This window comes from Cibotium barometz, chromosome 61 (genome assembly GCF_041138505.1).
Source record: "Cibotium barometz isolate CiBa-2024 chromosome 61, ASM4113850v1, whole genome shotgun sequence".
NCBI lineage: Eukaryota > Viridiplantae > Streptophyta > Polypodiopsida > Cyatheales > Cibotiaceae > Cibotium > Cibotium barometz.
Window position 1 is genome coordinate 7,492,778 of NC_141106.1, and position 27,509 is coordinate 7,520,286.

Sequence of the window (27,509 nt, forward strand, 5' to 3'; positions counted from 1 at the left end):
TTTGCATTTGTTTATGTACACACAATGCTAACCACATACCTAACCACCCTTCACACACACCTCTCTCTCTCTCTCTCTCTCTCTCTCCTCACACACACACACACACACACACACACACACACACACGATATAGTTTTCATTGATCATTTCAAATGAATTTACTTTCTCATGTAGATACTTAATATGAGAAGTTCAAAATACTAATAAGATTAGTGTCTTAGTTCAATGGATATTCTTGAAGGAGATAAACTCATAAATAATTAAAGATACAATAATAAACTCCTTTCAAGAAGTGTACTTAATTGAGAAGCACTTTCCAACAAGTATTCTCACCATCTAGATGCACTACTCATACATATAGTTGGATGGCACTATCTATAGTCGATGGATATTGTTATCGGAGAGATTCACAAAGACCTTGACGAGGTTTATTTAATAAAGAAAACAAGACCATAAGCGAGCATGGTAGATGACACGGATCTAATTCTAGAAAAATAGAGTAAAAAGAAACTTGCAAGAAATTGATCTCATAAAAAACTACATGTTCAACATATTCAATATTTGAGTGAATAACAAATAATACTTATCTCACAAATCACGACTCCAATATTGGGCGCAATCATCTCCCCTCATGTGTGTAGCCTCTCTCCACACATAAGTATTTATGCAATACTTTATTCAAAATTAGTCCATAGCCTTCAAAAATCTTTTCTTTCACGACACTCTCTTATTCTCAAAATAGGGTGTCCATAAATTGAGGCTATTGTTTAAAGCATGTCACGCTTTACAAAATATTAAAGTTTAAGTCTATGCTTAATAAACTAAGGCTTTCCAGAATAAATCAAAATGTGCACAAGCTAGCACATGTATATACAAAGCTTGTTTACAAAAATGTCTGCCAACAAGTAATAATTATGTGTGAATCCTCCTCAAACTTTGAAATCCTCTTCGCCTATAAAATAACCAATAATAAATTGGTAAACAAATATTTCATAAGTATACAAACCATAACCACACACATGTTTTCATAAGTAACCTAAGAATCACTCTTTTATACAAACCAATTAAAACAAACATTGAAGGCCCCCACCATGTCAATATACACCAAACCTATTAATATTTATGATGGCATTAACCATGATATTAACATGATTTGGCTTGACGCAAAGATAATCTAAGTGTCCCTGAAATATCTAAGAGAGCAGAATAATATTTTTAAGAGGGCTTAAAATATATTCCCATAACACTCCCTCTTTCTTGAGTTTGTAATTGCCCTCAATTCGTGAGTTTGTTGAAAAGAACGGAGGATCTCAGGGAAGGCACCAAAATATTTCTCAGGCACCCATCTTGCATCTTCACGAGAGGATGATTTTGGAAAGTCACTAAATATTTGATATATTGATTTCCAATATGAGTTGATGTAATCTGATGATCAATGATAGTATCTGGAAGTAAAACTTCTTCCTCACCCTCAATATAAGAGGTGGTTCCTCATACACAGGATGAATGGAAAGTGATCCCTTGAAAGATTTTAACAAACTCACATGAAATGAGTTATGAATCTACCAATGAGAAGGTAATTGAAGTCTATATGCAACATTATTAATTTTGTGAATCACCTTAAAAGGTCCATAAAATCTTGGAGCAAGCTTAATAGCTAGAAATTTTTCAACACTCTTAGCCGACACTTTTCAATTCTCAAAAGTACATAATCTCCAATTTCAAAAGATATTACGACGTTTACGGTTTGTTTTCTTAACATATTATTCTTGAGCATAAGAAATAGAATGTTTTACATCATTCAAAATGGTACTAAAATCGATAGTGAATTGATCAGTAGCTTCGATTTTGTGGGAAAGTCTAGTTGCCGGAATAGGCAAAGGTTTTCCATACATAGTTTCGAAAGGTGCTTGATCAGTAGCCAAATGAGGAGTATTATTGTAAGCAAACTGGAGGATGAATGTACTTATCCTATGAATTAGGTTGTTTGGCAACATAGGCTTTGAGTAGATCCAAGATAGTACTATTAGTAACCTCAGTTTGTCCATTCATTTCTTTTGGATGAAAAGCTATGGAAAAATCTAAAGAGTTATCCAAAAGTTACTACAAAATATTGAGTCTATCAGAAACAATGACTTTTAGCAATCCGTGATGTACAAAGATTTGTTTGATAAACATAATCGCATTGCTGAGAAGTCAAAGTTTTCTTACAAGAAGGTAAGAAATATGCTTGATAAATTAAACAGTCAACTATAGTCCAAATCATATCATTTTATGACTCGATGTAGTAGGCAAACCTGTAATGAAGTCTATAGATATTTGTTCCCAAGTATCATTAGAAGTCAAAGTTTTCTTACAAGGTAAGAAATATGCTTGATTAATTAAACAGTCAACTATAGTCCAAATCATATCGTTTTATGACTCGATGTAGTAGGCAAACCTGTAATGAAGTCTATAGATATTTGTTCCCAAGTATCATTAGAAGTCAAAGTTTTCTTACAAGGTAAGAAATATGCTTGACTAATTAAACAGTCAACTATAGTCCAAATCATATCGTTTTATGACTCGATGTAGTAGGCAAACCTGTAATGAAGTCTATAGATATTTGTTCCTAAGTATCATTAGGGATTGGTAGAGAAGTAAGAAGTCCTTGGGTCTTACCTTTGTAGCTTTCAATTTTCTGACAAATAGAACATTCAATCACAAATTTTGCTACTTCTTGTTTAAGATAAGGCCAAAAGAATTCTCTAGGAACTAATTGTAGAGTAGCTGAAATACCTCGATGACCCATATATGAAGATTGATACATTTCCTCCAATATGAATTGTCTGAAAGGTTGTATAATACATAATCTCTTTTGGAAGAAAAGATAACCATCATGGTATGAATAATCACCAATAGGGTTTCAACTATTGTCTCTAAGTTTAATCTAAACATCAGCAAAATTTGGGTCCATATCATAGGATTCTCTCATAAGACTTAATTGTTCACTTCGAATAACAAAAATGTTGTGAATACTAGGACGTCTACTTAAAGCGTCTGCCACCACAACATTTTCTTTGCCTAGTTGATATTGAATCATGGGTTGAAAACTTTGGATAAATGAAGGCCATTTGATATGTCGATTAGAGATCAATGGCTGGGTCAACAAATGACGAATGCTTTGCTGGCTTGTCTTGATTAAGAATTCAGATCCCATTAGATAATGTTTCCAAAGTCTTAATGCATGAACAACAACAACTAATTTCTTGTCATATGTACTATAATTTCTTTATGTTGGTTTACATTTATGACTTTCGTAAGCAATGGGATGTCTATCTTGCATAATAAAAACACCAAAGCCTTGTCCACTTGCATCAATAATAATTACAACAAAGAATGGTCATTGAAAATCTGATAGTGTAAGAACTAGTACATGAGTTAATGCTTTCTTAAGTTCAAAGAAGAAATGATCCTATCGACTAGTCCAATCAAAATGTCTAGCTTTCTTAAGAAGTTTGGTTAAAGGATGTGCAATGTATGCAAAATTTCTAACGAACTTCCTATAGTAGCTACATAATCCAAGAAAAGATTGGAGTTCGTGAATATCACGTGGTCTAGGCCAATTATAGCAATGCTTTCAATCTTTCTAGAATATACTCGAATAGCATCAACAAAAACAATGTGCCCTAGATATTCAATTTCCTCTTGAAAGAATTTTAACAAAGCTGATTCTCTTGAAGAAGTGAACACTTTTTCTAAATGATGTTCGTGTTCTTGATGATGCTTATTGAAAGCTAAGCTATCATCAAAAAACACTATAACAAAATTTTGATATTTCGAGAATATTCTATTTATCATTCTGTTGAAAGTAGCCGGAGCATTAGTCAAACTGAATGGCATAACTAAAAACTCATAAACTGACTAGTTTGGGTTCTAAAGGAAGTCTTGAAGATATTCCCTTCGTCCATTCAAACTTTAGGTCAATCTTGCTAAAGACTTTAGGTCAATCTTGCTAAAGACTTGGGCTCCCTTGAGCTTATCTAGCAAGTCATCCACTCGACGTATTGGATATTGATTCTTGACAGTAATCTTGTTTAGTGCATGATAATCGATACACAATCGATATGTTCCATTCTTCTTTTTAAGGAGAAGAACTAGAGCACCAAATGGAGAACTGTTGAGTCTAATCAATTCTTCCTCTAATAGTTCTTCAACTTGCCTTTGGATCTCTTTTTGCTCAAGCATGTTGACTCGATAAGGAGCTTTACATGGCGGTGAGCTACCAGAAATTATTTTGATTCTATGGTCTTCTGGACGAGGCTTGGATAAGCCAGGAGGTAAGTCATCCATGAAGTAGTTAGAGAACCTAGAGACGAAAGGATCTTGAGACACATTTGATTTATAGTCATCCTGAGCACTAAGCTGGTTGACAAGAATTAAAAATGTCTTCTCCTTTTTCCATACATCTCTTTTTTCTTGGGTATAAGTCAAAAATGGACCTAAGTCACCCTCAAGTGATTACAAGCACATTTAATTTTGTTCTTTTCTGAGAACTTTTCACCTGAAAAATAGTCATCTAATTGACTAAGCCATGCAATAAGTACTCGTCCATCTTTCTTGCCATCATAGTTCTGGAAAGTGAGCACCTTTGAGCTAATTCGTGAATCTTTCTGGAAACTCTAAGCACGCAAGGTAGATTTGACATGATCACTTTCCTCCCAATCAGAGTTGGAAGAGTCACACTTGCGCTTGGAACGCTTCACCTGACGCTCTAATTTGTGTCGGAGTTCACGCTCACTTACAATTTTCTCTTGTAGTGCTAAGATTTGCTCTTGCATAGTGGGTTGTGCAAGTAGAGTGGCCATTGCAATTAAATAGATAAAGAAAGTGCAATTTAGTAATGTAGATATATAAATAAAGATGAGAAACTTAGCTCTTGAACTGTTGAATTCATGTTTGAAGTCGTCAAATGGTTAATCTTCACACCGTCCTTTTACTCCAATTCCGAATAAAATCCGAGCGTGGTGAAGAAGCTTGAGTTTCGATCTATTTTGGTAAAAAATTTAAAGCCACTTGAAAGATCATGCCCGACGCTTAATGCGGTGAAGAAATCGGAGCCAAAATAGCACCTCCAAGAATTACCGATGTTTCTTTGATATCCTTTGATGCCGAAACTTTTATTGCAAGAGGCTTCCAAATTTTTTTAAAAAAATGAAGAAGACCTTTCTGAAATTTTTCTGTAGATTTTCTACACCTCTTTAAAAAAATTAAATTTTTCTGAATTTCCCCTTTGTGGAGAGTCCCTTCTTCTTCTTTGAGTTCTTTTGAATGTATTAAAGATGCGCTTTTTAAGCTTTTATAAGCTTACATTATAAAGCTTATTACAAAGCTTATAATATTTAAGCTTTCTTAGCAAAGCTTATAATATTTAAGCTTTCTTAGCAAAGCTTATAAAGCTTTGAAATAAAAACAACGTTTTTTCTCTCCTTCATAGCAAGTTGTCGGCAACTGCGCACAGAGAAAAAGAGCCAATTTAGGATATTCCGCCCATTGGCCACCATCGATTGGAGAGGAGAAAGAAACGAAAAATCATGCTGCCGGGTGGAGAAGAAGAGAAAATTTGAAGCTTCTTTTTTGTTTGAATTCCAAAAAGGAAATTAGAAGCCTGCAAGTGGTTTCTCCATGAATTGATTTGTGGGAGATTGAATACCATCCATTATAGATTTCCTCTAGTTGCAGTGGTTTAGAAATTGGATTATGGGGCTCAAACCTCCTTCACGAGAGTAAAAAAACACAAAAACAAGGAGAGTTTCCACAACATCAAATCTCCTTGTTGATGGACCCTGCAGGCTCCTTTGCAGATGTTCTTCTTTAAACACCAATCTATAGTTGAGACAAGTCTTGGGTTGTACCAAGTTCCAACAGAGATGTAATCAGAGTTACTGGGCTTGCCTCTGCAACCTTTAGTTAACTCTCTGATTCTCAAGAACTCCCTCTGCTTTGGTCTAGCACAAACCTGCTCACATTGCTTACCCTCTTCAATGGAATAATGCTTGCTCTTCTCTTCCTTAGCCAAAAAACCCTTTTACCCCAACACTTCATGCACAATTACCATTTTAGTAATTGTATGGCCTTTATATAAATTCTAGCCATTTGGTTTCAAATAATGGTGACCATCCTTGCCAACAAAGGCTCATCCTAAGCTATCATATATACATTGCATCTCCCTATTCATGCTCTTTGCATAGGGCATAAAAATCCCCTCACAACGTGAGTCCCTTTCTCATCCATCAAAGTATCAAATATGGTATGTAGGCTAAACAAAACTTATAGTAGTAACTTCTGCACTCACAACAATCATACAATCTTAACAGATACATACACAATTACTAGTGTACTATAAACCTATTATGCTAGCCACTTTATGTGAACCAATCATATCAACATACATCTGCCATACATGTACAAATCCCAAAAACTTTGTAGGGACTTCGAATCAACCAATATGCATAATCATATGTGCGAAACATGCACAAAAACACTACATAACTAAAACTCCCACTAAGGCCTCTAAACTAAATAGGACTTAAGGTTTGTGTAACCTTTCAATGAAAGAGTTGTGATCATGCACTTGTGTTAGTGAGTTCCATGCGAACTCACATGTACACAAAGGAGACATGATAAAATCTATAATTCAAACTAGGCCAAACAAAATAAACTTGTACATGTTTTTCTTTCTAGCAATGGACAAAATCTATGGTATGAATTTTATTAAATCTTGTATAAGTACCTTTATAAGGTTTATAGCAAGTGTCTCTCAATTTTGAAAAAAATTAACCTTTTGGTCATATTTCTCCAATTATCATATAAGTTTAAAAAGAAATCTCTCATAAGATTTTCTCTTAATGTCTCATGATGGAAGATTCTGCTAATTGTTCCACCATCTCTTGGTTTTAAAAGGTCTAGACTTTTGGTTTGGCAAGGGAAATAAAGGTATATATATACATAAGCTGTTTAACAGCCTCGCATAAAAATTATGGGTAAGGTTTTGGGCCACTTAAGATGTTATTCCACAAGTTTTAAACTTGAACAAGACTAATAGCTTTTGAAAAGGTTTAAATAAACAAGTCTAAATCTATATAGTTAGCTTAATGTCAAACAAGATGATGATGAAAAGATTAATTTGCATTTGAAATTATGATTTTAAAAAAAACTTGAATAATAAATATGAAACTTGGCAATCATAAGATTGAGTCAAGAGTAAGAAGGTCACAACTTACATTGATTTGATTGCAATGATGTTCTATATTGAGAATACTTCATTGGGAATTAGAAAAAAAAAAGAGAAAGCAACGTGAATTCATTGAAAAATATAATTTTTCTAAACTATGAATATATGAAAGAAGGTTACAAAAATAATTCAAGTAAAGATTTGATCAAACAAAATGTTATTAAGAAATTTTTCCTAGGGCCAAGGGTGGCAAGAGCCTCGTTCATATAGTCCAAAGAGATTCATAAGATGCGTAATGGCCGTTTATAAAAAATTCTTCTTTTGTTTTAGGGATGTTGATGCGTGTTTTCGATACTGGTCACTCATAAATATGTAAGCGTAGAACGTGGGTTCAACAGAAGGGATTTTTAAAATCCTTCTTTAAAACATTTTTTACATACATAAGGGTACCATTTAAAGGGGATCGTAAGGGTACCATTTAAAGGGGGTCGTAAGGGATTTTAAAATCCTTTTTTAAAAACATTTTTTACATACATAAGGGTACCATTTAAAGGGGGTCCTAAGGGTACCATTTAAAGGGGATCGTCACAAGTTGAATAGAAAAAGGGTATGTTTTATTCATGAAAAATTCACAGATAAGGGATTTTTAAAATAGGTCTTGAATGCATGTGATATAGAGGGTTTACTTATAGTGAGCCCCCGCCCCCTCCTAGTTGAAGAATAGGGAGAAGCTCACTAAAATCCAAAGGGTAAAGTAGTGAAAGACTGAAGAACTTGGAATTTTCTTAGCCACTTGGATGAGGATTTAGATGAAGGGTATGGTTGAATGTCAACTTTGATCAAAACCACCCCTTGTCAAACCACCCTTCTTCTTCCTAAAACCACCTTCTCTTGAATTTTATTCCTCTCCATAATCCATCACTATGGATGGACTCAACAAATTGAAGAGATCAAAGCCCTAATTTGAGAATTAGTAAGCACCTTGTATGCTCAAAATCCATAATGGATGGCGAGAAATTGCCCATAAATCAATTAAGGGAGAAAAGTGCTTATCAATTGGTGGTTATAAAGAGAAAATAATTGTGGATTGAAGCTTAAATCAAGTTGAAGGAGAAGGATAAGTTTTTAATTCATCATTTAAGAAATCAAATTTAATTTTTGTTTCTCTCCCTTTCAATCAGAGATATCCAGCGAATTCCTAATTCCTTCTAGCGCGTAGCGCTGTTTGGAGAGGCTCGTTTTAAAAAGGCTTCATAATCTTTGGTTAAATCTTAAAAAATAGACTTTAATTTAGGGAGTTTTTAAAAAAAAGAGACAAAACTCCACTCCTTATGCGCTGGCGGTGTCGTGTTGTCCTGGTTTAGTTGTGAAAAAGTTTAATTTTTTTTTAAGTTTTTAATAAGTTTTGTTATAAAGCTTTAGTTAAAGCCTTAATCTTTGGATTTTTAAAAGAGACACAGAGAGACACACAAAGAGAGAGAGAGAGAGAGAGAGAGAGAGAGAGAGAGAGAGAGAAGCCTTTATAACAGCTTAAAAAGCAAAGCTTTGATGAAGCTTTAATTATTATAAAAAGCTTAAAAGTTTTTAATTTAAAAGTATATATATACTTGACTTTTTGAAGAGAGATTTAAGCTTATTAAAGCTCATGTCTTTAAGCATTTGAAAATTTAAAAGCATTTTATCTATATATATATATATTCTTCCACCATCGGACCGCGAGTGACTCCAAAGAGAAGAATTATTTTTTTTTAAAGAAAAGAGAGCTTACGTTTTTTATTATCATCTAAGCTTATGTAAACTTTACCTTACAAAAGCTAAACATTTAAATATAATATATATATGTATATATGTATATGAAAATCTTGTTTGGAGATTTTCTTCAGACTTGCCTAGTTTAGAAATTTTCCCTTGTTTCTTTTCCCGAGCAATGTCTTATGACCTTAATTTATCAATGTCTAGAATTTTCAAATTTAAGCAGTACAAGAAAGAGTTTAAATTAAAATTATGTTTCTTATTTAGTTAAAGTTTCATATTCAATCTTTTTAAAGGTTCCTAGTTTATGTGATTAAAACTTTTATGAGAATAGTACCTCGATTTTTGACAAAAACACTTTTGTTTTACAAGCCAATTTTACAGGACTTTGAGATGAAGCTTCTATTTCATATAGTTTCGCTTGGATTCTATATCAACAATGGCCAATCAATCTTCGATATCCTGCCACTCCTTTTGGCTCTTAGAAACACTTCAGGACCACACATTTATCCTCCTTGGTCTTACCTTGATGAATGGGGACCTCTCATTTTATGGACACATGGAATTGTTTGGGATCCAACAATAAAACTGGTGGATTTTGACATCACATCCTTGACCCATAATGCTTACCCAAATGCTTTATCTAAATTATAGATTTTATTCTTCTTTAATACCCCCCCTGAGTTCTTCAAGTCCAAGTACCCCTAAGCTGTCATACCATTGACATGGGATCTTAAAATAATTTTTGAAGAATCATACAAAACTCACAAATACAACAGACTAAATCATAGAATTCAATTGAATTTGACAAGATGAGCATAAATTGAAATAAAAACAAGAAATAGAGTAGACATCACCTTGAAAACAGTATTGGGTGCAATCTCCCGCCCCCTTCCCAAGAAGTGTCGGCATCCTCCCACTTCTAGGGTATTTATGACTTTTATTCATAAAAATAGCCCACATGTCAAAAATAGTTACACGCTTATGCATGGGCTTATCCTTTATAAAATTAACCTAAAGCTAAGATAAATTCTTCCTATCTAAACCACTAAAGGAAAAATACATAAAGAACCCCTAGGGCTAATTCATGTGCAACAAAATCAATAAGTCCATACGCAAGTATAATAAAAGTAGGCGGCCAACAATAATACAAAATATCACGTAGTAAATACTATGGCCAAAATACCAAAAATGAGAAAAACTTTCCCAGTAATTACTCACGCCATACAACCGTATCACGTCTCAACAATTCCGACTTACGAGTACAAAGCTTGTCAATCTCACCAACCTACATAGGTTGTCCATTCAAACATATTACAAATTAGCAACACATGCTAAAAGTACACAACAGCACATAAGCATTAAGTCCAACACTTTGTTCTAGCCATCCCTAATTTTCTATGTCCTATACATGGAATATTTAGAATCACCCGAGTGCCATGCTACGAACATAGTTGTAATTAGGCATCCCCAATTAACCACAGAAGGACAGGCTGACAATTCCATAACAATGTCCAAGTTTATTGATAGGTCTTATAATGGATTGCTAGTTAAAGTGGAGGAGGACATGTTAGATCAAGCAATCTACAATGTGAAACCGACTTAGATGGTGTCACCTCAAAACTCAAATGAGTGAGAAAAAACTAGAAAAAGATAAAAATACCAAATCCACCAGACTCAGAATCAAAGACGATGGTAGATTAGATGCAATGAAACTAGAGACAAGGTTGCAAAATAAGAAGGAATCGTATAAAGCATTCACAAAAGGAAGGAAGCAGAAGGAAGGACTAGATGAAGCACAAGGCAGGAAACTAGATGAAGCAATCCCATATTAAGGTAAATGAGAAGTCCAAGTTGAGAGTCTTCAAAAGACATGCATATCAAGGTGGTAAGCTTTTCCTCAAGAGTCTTAAATTTTGGGACCAACAATTTGCACCAAAAATGTGCCATGTGCACTGCCGTCTATGAGGGCTCGCAATCACTCAAGTGGTAAAGGAGTGAAGATGTGAGAGTACCACTAGCATATTTATGTTCTTTCACTTTTCACATGTGGGATAATTACCCATCCCCCCTTTCTCTCATCCATGCAAGTTTTTCACCTTTTCCAACACCCCTCTCTGTGATCAAGCAATCAAGAACTTGTGCTATGATATAATCAGAAGGGCCCATCAAATCTCGAAAATGTAGAGATTTGGCCAACCTTCAAATGGATTTAGCATATCCTAAATGTGTTCCACACAAACTAGTCTCTTACTCTTTTACATATGAAAGGTATTGCTACTTGATGATATCTAAGGAATAAAACTCATTAAATTCTCCCATGTCAATGTATACTAAATGCAGGTTTTTATAATTAAAATGTATGAAGACTCACAAGTCTAAGTCGAAGACTTCAGTGTCAAAAATAAACTTTTTTTTCTAGCCAATAAAGAAAAGGATGACCTTCAAGCTCAATCAGTTTTATTGAAAAAATGCATAGGTTAACTAGTTTTCTATATCTATATATATCTAGCCCAGCGTTGACCCTCCCTCCACGTGGCGGATTTTTTTAGGAATCTTCCACAAGCTAACCTTTGCGCGTCCTCTCTCTTTTTAAATTCACTAGGAGCCTCTGTCAAATTTAAATAAGGTTTCTCTCTTTTCAAATTCAAGAAGACAAATAGACGTTTCTATTGCCAACCTCTTTAATGTTGGTCAGTTGAGCTGATTTATGAGTGAAAGCCGTCTGTACAGCGTCTTTTGTTTGTTTCTTTTAAGCCGTCTGCACACCGTCACTTGATTTGCTCATTGTGCAACTGAGCTAGAGAACTAATACCCACCATTAAGAGGTGGACAATTAACGTGGCTTAATTAAGCATGATTAGTAATGGCCCTTGAGTTAATCTCATCACAACGTGTTGAAGGATTCCAACGGTCACAGACGACCAAGAGCTTCGCACATGGGTGGTTTTCAGAGAGCCCGTCACGTGCAAGTATGGATTCAGGCTTAGAAGCCGATGTGAACAACGAGGAGGCCCTGAAGTGGGTGGCTATTGAGAGGCAGCAGCAATAAGGCGTAGGCCATGTAGAAATAGGCTATGCAACTAGGACAGGAAGCTCTATAGCAAAGGGGTTATCCATTGTGGTGGAGGGGGGGCATTGCAGTAACAAAAAAGGGGAGGTCATGGTGGTGAGCTCGGAAACTAGCATAAGAAGAGAAAGGTGTTCATAGTAATGGCGTTGGCCATCATGGCGGAGCAATTCAAGGGATTCTACAAGAAGGTGGACACGCCAAGGCAATGACAACCATCATCACCCCCCTAGAGAAATGCTCTAACCTCCAAACATATTGTCTAGATCCACTGAGGATCCACTATCGCAAGGCACGGCTGAAGCATGATGGAGCCGATAATCACAAGGAACCTTCAATTTGTTATTTAAAAATGCCCTCCCCAAAGTTGAAATTCCCCCAAATGGTAGCCCCTTCTTTATTTAATAAATCCACAAATTCTCCTCTTACACATCTATTTAAACCCTACCCGTATATATGTATATGTATATGTATATATATATATATATATGTGTATGTATGTATGTATGTATATATATATATATATATATAGAGAGAGAGAGAGAGAGAGAGAGAGAGAGAGAGAGAAGAGAGAGAGAGAGAATACTTGGATGTATTTGTGAGTGTGTGTGTGTGTGTGTGTGTGTGTGACAAAGAGAGGGTGAGAGAGAGAAAGAGAGAGATAAAATGGGGTTACAACACCCATTCACACACCTATATCCATGCGGCGTGCCAATGTGTGTATAAAGCTTTGTGTGTGTGTGTGTGTGTGTAAATAAGTAAGTGTGTGTATAGGTATAGATATGCTATGTTTGTACTTTTGTATGTCTAGAGATAGACAGATATTGGTAAAAAATGTATAGGTAGTCTATGTGAGTACCATGTACACATGGATTTGCAGATATAGACTCTTTACCACATTTACATAAGGATAAGTTAAATATGCATATACATGTATGTATGCTTGATTGCTTCTATGCATGGGTACATATGGATGTATCGGTCTATTGTTATGTGTGTGTATGTACACACATATGACTGCCAAAATTGTCTTCAAATTTAAGGCTTACTCTATGGTATCCAAACCTCTCCTGTATGGAGGACGGGTTGAGGGCTAGTATAACTAAAATTTCAAAAATGCCCGATTTTTACATATATACTAAAATTTCAAAAATGCCAAATTTTTACATTGTAGCCTAGGATGCTTGTAGAAAAGCAAGGATCCAAGGTTGGCCATGTGGCACTAATAAAAAATAAAACACTCAATTAAAAAAAAGCCAGGCGCACGCTAAAAATACGCTTAAATGCTCAAAATAGTCGTCATTAATCAACTCCGCTACTACCATGCCCGCGTATCGTCCTGTTTTCTGCAACACGCCGCCGCCTCCGCCTCCTCCTCCTCCCGGCATTTCATCACGTTCTGCAGCCGCCGCCGCCGCCGCCTCCTCCTCCTCCCGGCATTGCAGTAGATGATACACCGAGGGCCACCTAGAATCTACAGTATACGGCAAATCCACCCAATGCGAGTGGTGTACTTCAGAACTTCTCCATGGACGGCGATGACGGATTCAAGCTAGCGCTGCGCCTGGGGGATCAGGTGCGGCTTGTGGGGAAATCTCAATCCATGAGGGCGTTGTATGAGGAGAACGCAGCAGCTTTGTATGAGAAGAAAGCCTCGCGCCACCGAGCCCAGCAGCATGCGCACGTAAGCACCGATTCCACAGAAGTCGAGTCCGTTGTTGCTGGCGACAAATTGCACAGAGATCACCACATGCATCACCTTCTGTCGGATATTCTCTGTCGAATGTTCTCCACTAGTTGTTGCTGATCGGCAGTTTGAGAGCTGTTCGTAGAGTCGTAGTAGTCAAAGCGGCTTGCAACAACTGGTCGTGTATAGCAGTTAAGGCACCTTCTCTACCGACGGTTTAGTTCTCATATCACACATGAGGGCATTTTCCTGGCTATGATGCCGGTCGACCTATTGTGGGCTGGTGTTCGAGAGGCCAAAACATCATTTATGCCTGGGGAAGACCTTTCTAGTGTGGTTGTACAACACTACTACGCATGCTCTTCATTAAAAGGGGACTCCTGCTCCTTAGGTTCATTCGCGGGAGTGTTCTCCGGTGCCATTTTTCTTGCATCAAGTCTTTCTTCGACCGTAAGTATCCAGTCTAGGCACCAGTGAGAGGTGGGAAAATTGCTACTTGTAGACATGGATGCCTGCGCTAGAATTGCAAAACCCTACAGAAGTCGAGTCCGCCGGCGACAAACTACATGGACAATCACAAGAACACGAGCATGAAGGGGAGAAAGATCGCGTGCTTGCTTTCTCTGGAGAGTGCAGCTCGGTGGGGGAATACCTACTCTCTCACTTCTCCAGGTAACCCTTCTCTCTATGCTCAATCTTACTCCTATTTTTCTCAAACTCGGCAATACTAACAGAATTAAGTAGTACTAAGGAATAACAGTTTAAACAAATCAAAAGAAGAACAAGGTAAGAGAGCTTCTACTGATGCATTTCATTAGAGAGAGAGAGAGAGAGGGGGGGGGGGGGGGGGAGAGTTTAATCACAGATCTCGCTTTCCTTCTGGCTAGGCCACTTTCAATGGCAGCAATGAAACAATACTAGATTGCTCTCAAAGACTGCCAAATGTGAATGACAGCATGGATCTAGAGGTTGTTTTCACAATGGCAGATAACATACCCATGCCTTCTATAGATCCCCTCGGTTTTCATGTCACAAATGGATACTTTCTAGGTGTTGACTTCTCGTTTTTGCTTGTGAGCCATGCCTCCCCTATAAAAAGAGAGCCTTTGCCATTTTCTCTTGGGTATTTTGCTTGGGTATTTTCGCTTGGGTATTTCGCTTGGGTAGCATACTTTGGTAGTGTAGAGCATATTTGAAGTTCTTGAATGGACATGAATTTGAAAGCATTTGCAAGCAATGCTAGACTGACATTCGCATTCAATGAGCTTGAAGCATGTTCTTATGTTCGATGGGGATTTAAAAGTACCTCCAAAATTAGAAAATTACAAATTCATTACCACATTTGAAAATGAGTTTTGTATCATGAATCAATACATAGGACTAATGGCCACCTTCAACACTGAAGGTGTTTTGGTCCACTTTCGATATCGAAAGTGCTACTTGAGAAATGGAGGAAGGGCACGTTCTCCTATGTTTATTAAATTTCGGGGAGGACTGTGCCAACTCCCCGCCATACTTTATGTATAGTTTTTTTAAAAAACTTCACTCACAGAAACGAGCACGAAAATCCTATAACTTGATGAATGACGTGTAGCTTAGATTCAAATGTGGTAAAAAATGAATTTAGAATTATCTACCTTGCGTTATACTCTGAGATCTCTGTCGATGTCCATCGATTCCTCACGTCAAAGATAATCATAGGCTTGATGATCACACTCGTTTGAGCTCTATAAGCTGTTCATATAAACTTGAGAAAGACACGCATACGAAGAAGACGTGCTGCAAAAATGGTATGGGTTGCAATGTCTATCTTCATTCAAGCGCTTCAAGATATTTATACGTGAACAGAAGGACGCACGTTCTTTCAAAGTACGTTGACAATGCAGAGGAGGATAAAGGTACCCAAGCATTCTAATTCTCAATTTGAGTTGCTAATATATATTACACTAAATTTTTTTCCAGACACAAGACACACTCGAGAGTTGCAAGAAATTTATGATGCATAAAAAAACAAAATCTACAATTTATTGACGACCATGAAAAAGATTCAGGATCCTGCCATACCCAATCGCCTGGTCTCTCCGCCACAGAGGAAACCCTAACCTAAGGTTTCCCGCTGCAATCCAAACCCTGGTCCGGATGGGTCCTTCCATCGTCTTGACGCAGCTTGCGTCCGGCATCGGGATCCTGGCGGGGGCCTTCGTCTTCAAATCGCTTCTGGACCAGCAGAGCAACTCGATCTCCTCCGCTTTTCCGCGCTGCCCGACCTGCAATGGCACTCGACGCGTCCCCTGCCTCTGCTCGCGCTGGTCCGACGGGGATGTGGGCTGCCGATCCTGTGGCGGTTCTGGCATGGCGGTTTGCAACAGCTGCGGCGGATCCGGCACCGGAAGGCCCATCCCTGTTTCTCTCCGTCCGGCGAAGGTTCCGTCCACGGAAGACTAGGCTGCCTCAACATCTGCTTCACAGCTAAGGCAGTGTCTCCTACCCTCCTTGATCAGAGTCCTCCTGCACTTTCTTCGGATGTATGTATCTAGAAGACTGAACATTTCTTTAAATCAGAGTCATGTGTATCCTATGTAGTTCTGATGTGGCTAGCCGACCCCAAGCTCATCAGAGCATCAAATGGCCATAGCACTATTGCCTACATTTGCACAAATCACATGTGCATTATCTGTAACTTCGATGTCAATAGGTGACCCAGTCTCAGGTCCATGGTTTTGAACGCTATACAGCATGCTGCATATTTGATCCGAGATGAAGAGAAGACCTCTGATTTTTTAGGGTTCGCCCAATATTTTGTAACCAAAGGTCCTGTGTTGTCTATTTGGATTAATGTATTCATGGCTAATTAGAGTAGGTGGAGTGATGTGTAATACATATGGATTATATGGGCTAAGGGGAGTACTTCCTGCCATTCTGTATTCTGACTCCTGAGTCATGTATGAGAGAGTGTATCTTTGTAGATCAAATACCATGTGTATGGATAACTGCTCTAATAAGCGCTTTGTGGTTCATGGTAGGGGATTGGCTCTCACTTCGAGCTGTCCGTCTCCAGATTTACACCCATTATGCAGTCCATCTTTTCTTGCTTTAGTGCTTTCAGACTGTGGAGTGGATTACATGTGTGCATGTAGATACATTAGCTACTCAACTTGCAAGTTGCATTCTTGATCATCTCTTTTCTCAAGTGGATAAGGGATACTGGCGAAAAAAGTCAGAAAGCACAGGTGCTGCTTCTTTGGACCTAATTGTGTGACAAGCTATTGCATCACCAGGTCATGTGAGACTTAGTGGTACAAGGATATTGACTATCACATGGAAGATGCCAAAAATGAATTTAACTCCCCTGAAGTTTAGGTTGGAACACTTCTTGGCTTTTAAAATCCCATAAGGTTTAAGAGTGGGTTGCACCCGCTTTTTGATTTACATGTAAGTGCACCTTCACTGTGGGTCTTGCAATGGCATGGTTGAAGGAGGAAGGTAAGAAGGAACCATTTTGCCCACATTAAAGAGGATGTGCCGTTGCCCCATGATCCTATTCTTCCCAATTGATTACCATCTCAGGGTTGTCATAACCTTTAGAAGTGTGTGAACTGTATGGGTTTCTAAGGAGTTTCGAAAGTTTCAAATCCCGAAGGGGAGATACTGTACGTACGCATGTACAAATGTACATGCACACATACATACAAACATACACACAATATGTACTGTATGTGTGTGTGTGTGTGTGTGTGTGTGTGTGTGTGTGAGAGAGAGAGAGAGAGAGAGAGAGAGAGAGTCTAAAACGCGTTTCAAACCAGCTATGCTCAAGGGACCAGAAATATGTAGGATGACAAGAAAATATATATGCTGATTACCACTTGTAGAGTATGTATTTGTAGATTAGTCTTCGTGGTTCCCCTGCTTTTGTGCATTCCATGTGAAAACCATGGACTCATGCTTTTCCTTTATCAATTTTAGCATCTACTCCTTTGGGGTTGTCTTTTCTAGTGTGTGTTTTAGATAAGTGATTTTTCTAAGTTTCTTATTGAGTACTTGAATAATTATTTTGTTGTACCATAATTAAAAGTTAAGAATAATCTGCCTCCACAATTACAATTTTCTTTCTCATAGTGCATTTAAGAGTACACATCTTGCTATCTTAAAGAGTACACATCTTGCATTTAAGAGTACACATCTTGCAATTTTCTTTATTAAGGTTTTTAAGAGTACACGTCTTGCTATCTTAAAGACTTCGAGTGAGTTGGGTTGTACTAGCTCGTGATGGCTAGCAATTTCCCACTCTCCTTTTCGATCCTCCCAGATTGGCTCTAGGGGTCCCCTCTACCAAGGTTTGTGCTAGGACTTGCTTGTGCCACAACCTCCAATCTATCCCTTTCTTGTGTGTGTGGCTCTAGGGTTGGCATTCTTTCCTGGTGTGTCCGTTTTGCCAAGACCTAGCATTCAGTTCTCGTCTTCTTTGATTGTTGATTGCAATTGTATATGGGCCTCCTTGAATTACTCCCTTTTCAATTTACCATTTGGAACTTGTATTCAATTATTTCTAGCCTAATTTACTATTACAAGTTGTGTTATTATTTCTCTTTTGTCAATCATAAGATCAATACCTCACTTCTCATTAGGTAAAAAGTATATAATGCACAGACGTAACGCATGAGACTTGATATTTTACATAAGACATGTACTTCTAACATATGGCATATAACACAAACATATGGTATTTGTCACATGCCACTAAAAGATAAATTTTCTAGATCCTTGCTCAGTCCAATTTTGAAGCTCTTCTCACAAGGCACACAATGTGTGCAAGCTCGTTTTTTGTTATGATTTTTATTTAGAAGAAACATGTCGAATTGCACCCATGTTTGCATGCAATTGGTCCTTCTTTTGTATTTTATAAAATAATTTTTATATCACAATAGAATCATGAAAGTGAGACCTTATAAAATTTTAATCTCGACTCTTAGGAGTATTTGATGATCACTCAGACTGTTTCGGTTCTGTGATTGTCTTTATAATGTTTTGGTAAGTTTGAAAACCTTATTATTTGTAAAAGATGGTAAATTCAACCGTTGTCTAATTGAAGTTAAGTGATACTTGGGAGGAGAGACTTGTAAAAAAACATGAAAGATAGCATACGTGTTCAATAGGATGGGATTTATTTCCTTGTGGAGTTATAAAATGAATACATACATATTTTTAGGAGGAAGGAAATCCATAGAGGGTGTATTTTTATCATCTTAAATTTCACACGAGGGGTATAAGCAAATTACACATTTCGTAAAAAGATAACTTTATTTAATTACCATTGCTAAGTGGGTTTTTTTGCATATGATGCCCCCAAGGAGTGATATCTTTGCCAATACTTTTTAAACATGCGATGCCTTTTGAGTGGTGCTTTTTAAACATGGACTACATAAATTGTCAACACCTAGTTCTTTTTGAGTGGTGACTTGTGAGCATATATGTCGACTCTTTTTGAACATACACCATGTATTTGTATGGAACCTATTTGAATAATTTATTCCTTAATAGCATAAAAGATGCTACTGTTCTACAAACATCCAAATGAAGGTAGATATGACCCATACGGACACACCTACCCATGTCCTTTGAAGATTTTCTTGTCATACAATGTGTACCATTTATCCTCTTAAAAAAATCTTGTCCTTTGTAATTTATATAATTATTGTGGAATTAAGTGCACTTATTGTTCAATATGTAAACATAGAAATCATGTCACATAGGCCTAGATCCTAGAAGTATGTGTCCCAAGTAAGCCTATTTCATACCAAGCAAGTACGTGAGTCGCATTCATACAAAAAAGGCGTAAGCATACATACATGAATCTGTACATGCATTCATGAGCTTAGGAGACATGAGTCTAAAGATGTGAAGCTAGACATGTGAACTTCCATATATGAGCCTAGAGACGTGAGTTTAGGGACGTAAATCTGGACACATGAAGGTTTTGTATACGTGAACCTACAAGCATGAGTCTACAGGTGTGAACCTGGACACGTGAGCCTAGCAAACTGTTCTCAGACTTAATCCAAAAACATTAGGGGTCTTTGATGTGAACATGATCTAGACTAATTGTTGGAAATGATAATATAGTGAATTACAGTGTATCAAAGCACGCCTCCTCAAATCCACTAAGCTTTTAATCCCAAAAGCTAGTGAAACACAGACGTTAGTCGAGGAACAATGGAACACCTAAAAATAGGAGCCATCGCGGTCCTTCGAACTCTTGATTCACCAATTGGCTTTATAAATAGCACCTTAAATTTTATGAAAAAAGGCATTCAACCGTCCTATTTTTGGGCGCAACAACTCTAGTGAAGGAGTAGGAAGAGGATCAAGAACCTCAAGGTTTGCTCCCACAGGAAGCAGTCAAACCATGTTTGATGTCGTAATATTTTAAGCATTTGGTATCGATCTTGAGCTAGGTTTATCCCAAGTCGACTATGACCAGTAAATAGCCCAATAATTGTAGTTATGGCAAACGAGACATATCTCTTTTGTCGTGCCACCAGGAACACGTGTTCTACAATATACCCAGCAACAAGTACACACAGTAGTAGTGCAAGCAGGAGTCTCACTCTCCGCAGGATCCCACTATAGAAGTGCCTTTATCATAGAACCGAGATCCATTTCTTCTCTTTGTTTGGACAAGGAACACAGGGAAGGGTAAAAAGCCAATGTTTGGAACTACCTTAAACTAAAGGGATCCACGAGATCCATGAGAGCAATCTCGTAACGTGTCTTGTTGCGTCGCTATGAGCCTACAACCTCAAGGCCAGGCTGTTGGAGGACAAGGGCCATTGGAAACCGTGCAACCCAACCCTTTAGGGCAAGAGATCCCATACCCTGATGAAACAAAGGGTCTTACATGATCACCTTCTTACATTTTCCATCGCCATTTGAAGTGGGAAGGAGGGTTGCGACCACATAGCACCTGGAAGCTGCAAGAGGGGCAAAACTAAGCCAATCCATATCTCAAGGATGACGAGACCAAATTTGATGGAGAACTGGAGCTCCCATTTAGTACCTAGAAAAGTTCGATCAAATTTGTGAGGTCATGGGACGGATTCATAATCCCACCAACATTTGCTCATTTAGGCTATACCTTGAAGGCAAAGTAGGCTAGTGGTTCAGGACACTAAACCCACTTGAAAAGGCTAGCTACAAGATCTTAAGACACACATTCATAGTGGGATTCTCTACAAGTGGTGCCAGATGGAGCCCAATTATCCCAATTCTCAACCGTGTTAAAAAAAAATACTATGGTCGCAATTCTTTAAAGTTATATACCTTAGTATCCCAAAAAGTCTTAGAATCCTCAAGCAAGAGGAGGGAGAAACCATGTGATACATTTCTAGAACCAATATCTCCACATGAGATGTAACACCAGCAAAAGATTGAATGACCTATAGTTCATTGATCGATTTATGATCGGTCTTAAGAGCAAGAGGCTTCACAACCATATCTATAGATATAGGCACTACAAATTTTTATGAGTGCTGCTCACAAGGCAATAGACATTGTAGATAACCTATAAGACAAGGATGTAGAAGTCGTCCACCCGAATCAAGACATAGGGGACACATCATCTAAAGCCTTATTGGTGCCCAACCAGCACCAACTAGATTCCTAGTTAAGGACATGATCATGGACAAGTTGGTAGATAATTTGCTCAACTATTTAGGCCAATAGTGGTCAGGGCCAGCCCCAAGGGCAATCTTAAGGCCATCCCTAGCCCAGCACCTCAAGCAGGACACCCACATCTGTTCCCCTGAATATATGGTTTAGTACATAATTTATTTCAAGATTCGTACAAGTACAGAGTGTCCATTTGTTCAGGCCTAGACAGCAACAATTTTGGGCGTATTGCCAGTGCCATGGGAACCATGACACATTTTATTGTTGGTAGCAAGGAAACCCAATAGGGTGAACTCCAGTACCACAATAGATGCTTCTTGTGCCAAGGAAACCATCAACCCCATCAGCCACTCCTTAGCAAACACAAGCTACAGTACCTACATATCAAACAAAACCCTTTACCATGAGGTATGTGTAGACAATATTACCTGTTGTGTACAAGGGTTACAGTCTCCGCAATCTTGGGGATGGTGGTGCTGGTGTCACCATACTCACCAAAAAGTATTGCTAGGAGGTGTGGGGTAGCTCACCGTTTATAGGCACAAGCCTCTATTGAAGCTTATCGATGGAAACACGATCAAACATGTAAACATCCAACAAGATGCTAAAACCAAGACCTTTGGATGAAGCTTCCCCACCACATATTCGTGGTGGTGGATTTTTAGAAAAGAGGGTCATACACAATGATCCTCGGAAGGCCTTGCATCATGAGAGAAGCAACGATGGTTTATGATTGGTAAACCAATCACAATTATATACGCAAAGGCAACCAGTCCTTGTTGAAGATAAACCCAAAAACAAGGAAGACTCATCGCATGGGTTGAGGCATTCTCTCTCGCCAATGAGTTTGACACAATTGTTCAAACTGCTTTAGTCAACATCTATAAAAGTTGCAGCAAAATTTTGGATAGTAAAGATGAGAACCAGGATTATGAACCTCTCTGAGAGTAGCTTGATGACTTTGAGGATTGGATCTATGTCTTGGTAACCATGGACACTCTTCCACAAAAACTTGGAACAAGGTTTGCACGACTAAATGAGATGGAAATCACCTCTTAGTGCAACATCCCTCCTAGAAGCCAACAACAAATTTGAGCCAAGCTAGAAAGCAATTCATCTATGAGGACTCTTTCATAGGAGGACCAACTTCTATGTTACCCATGGTTACTCGCCCAAGAAATAAGAATGGCTTTGTGCCTTCATGTAGAGGGATGGTGTGTTCCACGCCTTCATGGAGAGGGATGGTGAATCCCAAGTATGGTCAAATGGTCAACAAATGGTTAAAGAGGAGCTAGAAAAGCCCATTAATATGAGATTTGTATACAAGATCGAGCACATCAAGTGGGTGTCACCAATAGGGATTGTTCCCAAAAAGAACAAAAAGCTAAGAGTGTGTGTTAACCTCAAAAACTTTATGCCACCATAGTTTGTGATCACTACCCCTTGCCCTACACATACCATATGCTGAAAAGAGTCGCCAGGGTAGTAGAAGCTTACAACTTCTTTGATGGCTTCTCTAGCTATAACCAAGTAATGATTGACCCAACCGACCAATGCAAGGCAGCGGTTGCTATAGAATGGGGAACCTACATGTATCTTGTCATGCCATTCAACTTGACCAATTCCCCCACCACCTTCTAACGCAATGTGTACAGCCTTAAGTACTATCCTGGAGATAATTATTGATAACCTATGCATACACTCTAAGTGGAAGGAGCATTTTGCTCATCTTTGACTAGTCTTTGAAAGTGAAGACTCTACGACATCTTGTTAAACCCACTCAAATGTCAATTCTGGGTTAAACACGATGTCATCCTTACACACATCGTGGGTGAGAACGGTCTCCACATATGAAAACAAGATCCACGTGATCTTAGAATTTCCACCACCTATCAAACTACAAAGGGGATCAGAGATTTATGGGGCACATAGCATATTACTTCATTTATGTCATATATGATGCCAAACCATTGTATAAGTTGTTGTTGCGAATATAAATAAATACCAATGGCTGTATAGAAATTGAAGAAGTCATTAGCAAGCGCACCCATCTTGAGATCCCCCAACTGGAATCTAATTTTTCATATGCATATAAATACTTCAGCCTTTGCTATTGCGATGCATGTTAGCACAGTCAAAGGAGCATAACATGGACTTCCATGTGACCTTTTCTAGCCATATGATGATGCTAAGTGTAACTACACCACCACTGAAAGAGAGGGATTAGCCATGGTATGCGCCATGAAGAAGTACAACCATTACTTATGGCTACGACATTTGTGTCCTTTGTTGACCATCAAGCGTTGCTATATTTAGTGAACAAGCCTTGCGCCACAAGACGCATCACCAGATGATTGTTGCTTATTCTTTTGGAGTTTGATTTCACCATCACCATGCAAAAGGGGTCTATGCATGTTCATGCCAACCACCTTTCTAGAATTCCAAATGGAGAAACCCCTCTAAGGATGGAAGATGATCTTCTCGACACTCCCACTAATCCATATTGACCACATGCCAAGATGGAGTGAAGGCATCACACCCACTTCTTGGCCAATGGATTTCCCATTAACCACCTCATAAAAAGGGATCAAGCTAGACGTGCCACCTCATTAGGAAGCCAGTCCCCTCAATTGATAGTAGCTGGAATACTTTGCAATAAGGGTCAAGGCTGTTATGGGCTACCATACCTCCAAGAGGAAACTCAATGCAGGGCACTTACTAATGCTTCGAACTTGAGTCCCTTGAGGCCTCCAAGCTCACTTGTTAAGCTCCAAATCTCCAAGCTCCACCTCCACGCTGTCACCATAGAGTCACTCACACCGTCGCATAAGACAATCACTCTCTCTCACTCTCCCACAAAAGCATGAATCATACAAGCACAGAAAAGGCACAAATGCTAGAATTCTCTCTCTCAATCTCTCTCAAGACACAAAGAAGAGCTCTCAATAACACAAAGAGGGATTGTGTCTTTTCATTATGAGAAAATGCCTTATATACAATTCGCCCTTATTCACATTTGGGCACCCAAAACTTACTTAACTAAGGCCTTGGGTGGCCAATATCTCATAATGTACAATTTTTATAGTGCCTTTTCATGACACTTATTAATGTCCTCAATTGGTGAAGCATACTTGTTAATCCAAAATGGGATTAACAAAGGCAGCATTATAAGGAAATGTGTTCATGAAGTTGACTTTTTTGCCGTTCTTAAGCAAGCCCATTCTGGCATAGGTGGAGGACACTTTACCCACAGACACAACTACCCCCCACAAGGTTCTCCAGGCTGGACTCTAGTGGCCTACACTCTCTTTGGAGATGTAGTTGAGTTTATCAAACACACTGCAACAAATGCCAAAGGTTTGCCATAGTCCACGAGAAGGACCAAAATTCCTTGACCCCATTGGTTTTCAGAACAGCCATTTGAGAAATGAGGTTTAGATTTTATGGGAGTCCCATTAGCCTAGTTGGGCTAAGGGAACCCAAGCACATTTTATTATCGTTGCCATAGATTCACGAAATGGACTAAGGCTAAAGCAACGTGAAAATTGGACGTGAGAGCTACCACCACAAGTTCCTCTATGAGAATATGATTACTCATTTTGGTTGCCCACTAGAAATAGTGAACAATCGTAGTACACATTTTATTAATTAATGCAATGGTGGAGTTCTTACTTGAGTTCCTTGTGGTGCATAGAAAGTCAACACCTTACTACCCACAAGTGAATGGCTCGCCTGAAAACACAAACAAGACTCTGTGCACTATTTCACTAAGATAGTACAAGCATCAATGAGTAATTGGGAGCACAATGTGCACTCTACTCTATGAACCTACTACTGCATAAGGATTACAAGGTGTGTGAACTGTATGGGTTTCTAAGGACTTTCGAAAGTTTCAAATCCCGAAGGGGAGATACTGTACGCATGTACAAATGTTTACATGCACACATACATACAAACATACACACAATATGTACTGTGTGTGTGTGTGTGTGTGTGTGTGTGTGTGTGTGTGTGTGTGTGTGTGTGAGAGAGAGAGAGAGAGAGAGAGAGAGAGAGAGAGAGAGAGTCTAAAACGCGTTTCAAACCAGCTATGCTCAAGGGACCAGAAATATGTGGGATGACAAGAAAATATATATGTGGATTACCACCACTTGTAGAGTATGTATTTGTAGATTAGTCTTCGTGGTTCCCCTGTTTTTGTGCATTCCATGTGAAAACCATGGACTCATGCTTTTCCTTTATCAATTTTAGCATCTACTCCTTTGGGGTTGTCTTTTCTAGTGTGTGTTTTAGATAAGTGATTTTTCTAAGTTTCTTATTGAGTACTTGAATAATTATTTTGTTGTACCATAATTAAAAGTTCAGAATAATCTGCCTCCACAATTACAATTTTCTTTCTCATAGTGCATTTAAGAGTACACATCTTGCTATCTTAAAGAGTACACATCTTGCATTTAAGAGTACACATCTTGCAATTTTCTTTATTAAGGTTTTTAAGAGTACACGTCTTGCTATCTTAAAGACTTCGAGTGAGTTGGGTTGTACTAGCTCGTGATGGCTAGCAATTTCCCACTCTCCTTTTCGATCCTCCCAGATTGGCTCTAGGGGTCCCCTCTACCAAGGCTTGTGCTAGGACTTGCTTGTGCCACAACCTCCAATCTATCCCTTTCTTGTGTGTGTGGCTCTAGGGTTGGCATTCTTTCCTGGTGTGTCCGTTTTGCCAAGACCTTCTAGCATTCAGTTCTCGTCTTCTTTGATTGTTGATTGCAATTGTATATGGGCCTCCTTGAATTACTTCCTTTTCAATTTACCATTTGGAACTTGTATTCAATTATTTCTAGCCTAATTTACTATTACAAGTTGTGTTATTATTTCTCTTTTGTCAATCATAAGATCAATACCTCACTTCTCATTAGGTAAAAAGTATATAATGCACAGACGTAACGCATGAGACTTGATATTTTACATAAGACATGTACTAACATATGGCATATAACACAAACATATGGTATTTGTCACATGCCACTAAAAGATAAATTTTCTAGATCTTTTCTCAGTCCAATTTTGAAGCTCTTCTCACAAGGCACACAATGTGTGCAAGCTCGTTTTTAGTTATGATTTTTATTTAGAAGAAACATGTCGAATTGCACCCATGTTTGCATGCAATTGTTCCTTCTTTTGTATTTTATAAAATAATTTTTATATCACAATAGAATCATGAAAGTGAGACCTTATAAAATTTTAATCTCGACTCTTAGGAGTATTTGATGATCACTCAGACTGTTTCGGTTCTGTGATTGTCTTTATAATGTTTTGGTAAGTTTGAAAACCTTATTATTTGTAAAAGATGGTAAATTCAACCGTTGTCTAATTGAAGTTAAGTGATACTTGGGAGGAGAGACTTGTAAAAAAACATGAAAGATAGCATACGTGTTCAATAGGATGGGATTTATTTCCTTGTGGAGTTATAAAATGAATACATACATATTTTTAGGAGGAAGGAAATCCATAGAGGGTGTATTTTTATCATCTTAAATTTCACACGAGGGGTATAAGCAAATTATACATTTCGTAAAAAGATAACTTTATTTAATTACCATTGCTAAGTGGGTTTTTTTGTTTATGATGCCCCCAAGGAGTGATATCTTTGCCAATACTTTTTAAACATGCGATGCCTTTTGAGTGGTGCTTTTTAAACATGGACTACATAAATTGTCAACACCTAGTTCTTTTTGAGTGGTGACTTGTGAGCATATATGTCGACTCTTTTTGAACATACACCATGTATTTGTATGGAACCTATTTGAATAATTTATTCCTTAATAGCATAAAAGATGCTACTGTTCTACAAACATCCAAATGAAGGTAGATATGACCCATACGGACACACCTACCCATGTCCTTTGAAGATTTTCTTGTCATACAATGTGTACCATTTATCCTCTTAAAAAAATCTTGTCCTTTGTAATTTATATAATTATTGTGGAATTAAGTGCACTTATTGTTCAATATGTAAACATAGAAATCATGTCACATAGGCCTAGATCCTAGAAGTATGTGTCCCAAGTAAGCCTATTTCATACCAAGCAAGTACGTGAGTCGCATTCATACAAAAAAGGCGT

General features: G+C 38.0%; 2 protein-coding genes across 2 annotated transcripts in view; both read left to right on the top strand.

Annotated features, from left to right (window-relative positions):
• LOC147604512 (putative phospholipid-transporting ATPase 8) overlaps window positions 1-27,509 on the top strand; it is a 176,017-nt gene that overhangs the window by 20,807 nt on the left and 127,701 nt on the right. The window lies entirely within an intron of this gene.
• Window positions 15,751-16,579, top strand: LOC147604514 (uncharacterized). Its single transcript, XM_086794879.1, has one exon. It carries the CDS (start codon window positions 15,862-15,864, stop codon window positions 16,165-16,167), a length of 306 nt encoding a protein of 101 aa, XP_086651005.1. The 5' UTR covers window positions 15,751-15,861; the 3' UTR covers window positions 16,168-16,579.